Source organism: Triticum aestivum, chromosome 4A (genome assembly GCF_018294505.1).
Source record: "Triticum aestivum cultivar Chinese Spring chromosome 4A, IWGSC CS RefSeq v2.1, whole genome shotgun sequence".
In the NCBI taxonomy this organism is placed as follows: Eukaryota; Viridiplantae; Streptophyta; class Magnoliopsida; order Poales; family Poaceae; genus Triticum; species Triticum aestivum.
Window position 1 is genome coordinate 663,836,041 of NC_057803.1, and position 3,860 is coordinate 663,839,900.

Consider the following 3,860-nt stretch of genomic DNA (forward strand, 5'->3'; position numbering starts at 1 on the left):
CATAATGCACGATCCTGTGACTAACTACTTAGTCACATTGAGCTCATTATGATGATGCATTATCGAGTGGGCCCAGAGATACCTCTCCGTCATACGGAGTGACAAATCCCAGTCTCGATTCGTGCCAACCCAACAGACACTTTCGGAGATATCCGTAGTGCACCTTTATAGCCACCTAGTTACGTTGTGACGTTTGGTACACCCAAAGCACTCGTACGGTATCAGGGAGTTACACAATCTCATGGTCTAAGGAAATGATACTTGACATTAGAAAAGCTTTAGCAAACGAACTACACGATCTTGTGCTATGCTTAGGATTGGGTCTCGTCCATTACATCATTCTCCTAATGATGTGATCCCGTTATCAATGACATCCAATGTCCATGGTCAGGAAACCATGACCATCTGTTGATCAACAAGCTAGTCAACTAGAGGCTTACTAGGGACATGTTGTGGTCTATGTATTCACACGTGTATTACGGGTTCCAGTTAATACAATTATAGCATGAACAATAGACAATTATCATGAACAAGGAAATACAATAATAACCATTTTATTATTGCCTTTAGGGCATATTTCCAACAGAATCATCAAAGTCTCAAAGGAAAACATGGAAAAAGAACTCGTCGATGGAGTCCATTTTTTACCTTGGCAAACAGTCGAACATCTTGCGGGCATCCACGAAGGAGCTGGCCGATGAAGGGACGCGTGCCTCCCCTTAGACCAGGTGGTTGGCCTGGAGGCGTCTGATGAACGTGTCGGTGTCAGGACGAAGGAGCAGGCCGGGTGGCGAGGCGGCTTCCTGCTCGCGGCAGTGTCGGGAGGTAGGGTCGGAAGCTTTGGTGCCCGGCGGCGACGTGGGAGGTGGGGGCGTTGGGGGAGGTGTGTCTGCACCGACTGCTGGCAGAGGCACCAGTAAATGGGCGGCAACGGCGACGCGGCGGAGGCGGGCGAGGGTTTGCTGTCGATATGGAGTGGGAGAGGATGGCCAATGTGCCACCGACTAGCGGACCAGGGGTGGAGTAGGCGGGCGCCGCGCTTGTCCGTTTCATGTCTGCGTCGACGCAAATGAGGCTTAAAATTGGACCGGGAATGGGTCGCCAGGCAGACGAAGTGCACGTCCGTCCGTTTAGGTCGGCGTGTTGGGGCGACTTTTCCTGATTGGGATACGCCAACAAGGCCGGACAAGAAAAATAAATTTGTTCTTGACAATAATTGTGGAACTATTCAAAGATGATACTAGTATATTGGTTCGTCCTACTTTCATAAGAGGAAGCAACAAATCGGTATGTGAAACGTGTCAAGTTACAATAGCACCAGAACAAAAAAGCAAAATAGGCAATCAGCTTCACATCTCTCTCAAACCAAACCAGTCAACACAACCACTGGTCAGTAGTATCGCAGGAAGAAATCGCCATGGATAGCTACTCGCGCTGGTCACTGACAGCGCCATCGTAGATTATTTGTAGACGAGATTGCACAAGAAGAAGGAAACAAAATCAGCATTGCAATCTCTTACCAGTCAACACACGGACCAGTCAGCCATGGCGATCAGTCACTGGACGAACTGTTTTGTACCGTCCACACACATGCCACGCACGATCCACAACTGCGCTGCTGCAAAGATAACCATTACTGTCTGAGTACGTGGCCTCACGCAGCTATGGCGGCCGGCAGCGTCGGCGTCTCCGAGAGCAATGACGGAGGAGGAGGCGGAAGGGTCACCATGTTCGTGGTGCTGTCGTGCATCACCGCCGGCATGGGCGGCGCCATCTTCGGCTACGACATCGGGATCGCGGGCGGGGTGTCGTCCATGGAGCCGTTCCTGCGCAAGTTCTTCCCGGAGGTGTACCGTCGGATGAAGGGCGACTCTCATGTCAGCAACTACTGCAAGTTCGACAGCCAGATGCTCACCGCCTTCACCTCATCGCTCTACGTCGCCGGCCTGCTCACCACCTTCCTCGCCTCCGGCGTCACGGCCCGTCTTGGCCGCCGCCCGTCCATGCTCCTTGGCGGTGCCGCTTTCCTCGCCGGCGCGGCTGTCGGAGGCTCGTCGCTGAACGTCTACATGGCCATCCTGGGGCGCGTGCTCCTCGGCGTCGGGCTGGGCTTCGCCAACCAGGCCGTCCCGCTGTACCTGTCGGAGATGGCGCCGCCGCGGCACCGCGGCGCGTTCAGCAACGGCTTCCAGTTCAGCGTCGGCGTCGGCGCGCTCGCGGCCAACGTCATCAACTTCGGCACGGAGAAGATCAAGGGAGGCTGGGGTTGGCGCGTCTCGCTGTCCCTCGCCGCCGTGCCGGCCGGGCTCCTGCTCGTCGGCGCGGTCTTCCTCCCGGAGACGCCCAACAGCCTCGTCCAGCAGGGCAAGGACCGCCGGGATGTGGCGCTCTTGCTGCGTAAGATCCGCGGCATCCATGACGTCGACCACGAGCTTGACGGCATCGTCGCGGCCGCCGACAGCGCCACGGCGGCCGGCAGCAGCGGCCTGCGGATGCTCCTCACCCAACGGAGGTACCGGCCGCAGCTGGTTATGGCGGTGGCGATCCCTTTCTTCCAGCAGGTGACAGGGATCAACGCGATCGCCTTCTACGCGCCCGTGCTGCTGCGCACGATCGGCATGGGCGAGAGCGCGTCGCTCCTGTCCTCGGTGGTCACGGGGGTCGTCGGCGCGGCCTCCACCCTCCTCTCCATGTTCCTCGTCGACCGTTTCGGCCGCCGCACGCTCTTCCTAGCCGGCGGCACGCAGATGCTCGGGTCGCAGCTCCTGATCGGCGCCATCATGGCGGCAAAGCTGGGCGACGACGGCGGCGTGAGCAAGGGATGGGCAGCGACTCTCATCTTCCTGATCGCGGTGTACGTGGCCGGGTTCGGGTGGTCGTGGGGGCCGCTGGGGTGGCTGGTGCCGAGCGAGATCTTCCCGCTGGAGGTGCGGTCGTCGGGGCAGGGCGTGACGGTGGCGACGAGCTTCGTGTTCACGGTGTTCGTGGCGCAGACGTTCCTGGCCATGCTGTGCCGCATGAGGGCCGGCATATTCTTCTTCTTCGCGGCGTGGCTGGCGGCCATGACGGCGTTCGTGTACCTCCTGCTGCCGGAGACGAGGGGCGTGCCCATCGAGCAGGTGGACAGGGTGTGGCGCGAGCACTGGTTCTGGAGGAGGGTCCTGGGAATGGGATCCGAGGAGGCGCCAGCGAGCGGGAAACTCTGAAGGAGAGGAGGAGAGAAATATTTTTTTTTTTTGAAACGAGGCAAAAAATTTGCCATTTTCATTGATTAAGAAGAAGAGAATTGCCCGGTTAATTGACGGAAAACCAGGCTAAAACCGATACAACTCAACCCACATGACATGGGCACCACCGACCAACCTGGACACCGACATGGGACACAAAGCTGCAAAGAAGAAAGGCACTCGCCGAGGAGCCGCAAGCGTCATCGTCATCACCGGTTGCCTTGAACGAGCGACTCCGACTTCACCATAGAGCTTCAACCTCGAAGCCAACCCGCAAACAGCTGCATAGAAGCCACGACGGCACATGCCACCGGATGGCCACACGCGCAAGCAACCGACAACTCCGACTTTGACGACGAGCCTCACAAGGGAAATATGCAGGACTTGCGCCGACCATGCCCTAAGAGCACCTCGGACACGCCGGGAAGAACCGTCTATCAAAGTCCACGCCGCGACCCGAGCTCCTCTCGACGCCATCATCGTTGCCAAACAGAAACCAGCGCCCCGCCTCAGCAAACCACACGGCGAAGATGCCGCCATCCACCAGTCTCCCAGTCGTAGCCGGCTCCGAGACGATGCCCCAAGGAGGAGAAAGACGCGAAGACGCCTCCATCGCCCGATCCAGCGGATCTG

General features: G+C 57.9%; 1 protein-coding gene across 1 annotated transcript; it reads left to right on the forward strand.

Moving 5' to 3' along the window:
• Positions 1-1,460: 1,460 nt before the first annotated feature.
• On the forward strand, positions 1,461-3,600 carry LOC123082973 (hexose carrier protein HEX6). Its single transcript, XM_044505150.1, has one exon. It carries the CDS (start codon positions 1,665-1,667, stop codon positions 3,204-3,206), a length of 1,542 nt encoding a protein of 513 aa, XP_044361085.1. The 5' UTR covers positions 1,461-1,664; the 3' UTR covers positions 3,207-3,600.
• Positions 3,601-3,860: the final 260 nt, after the last annotated feature.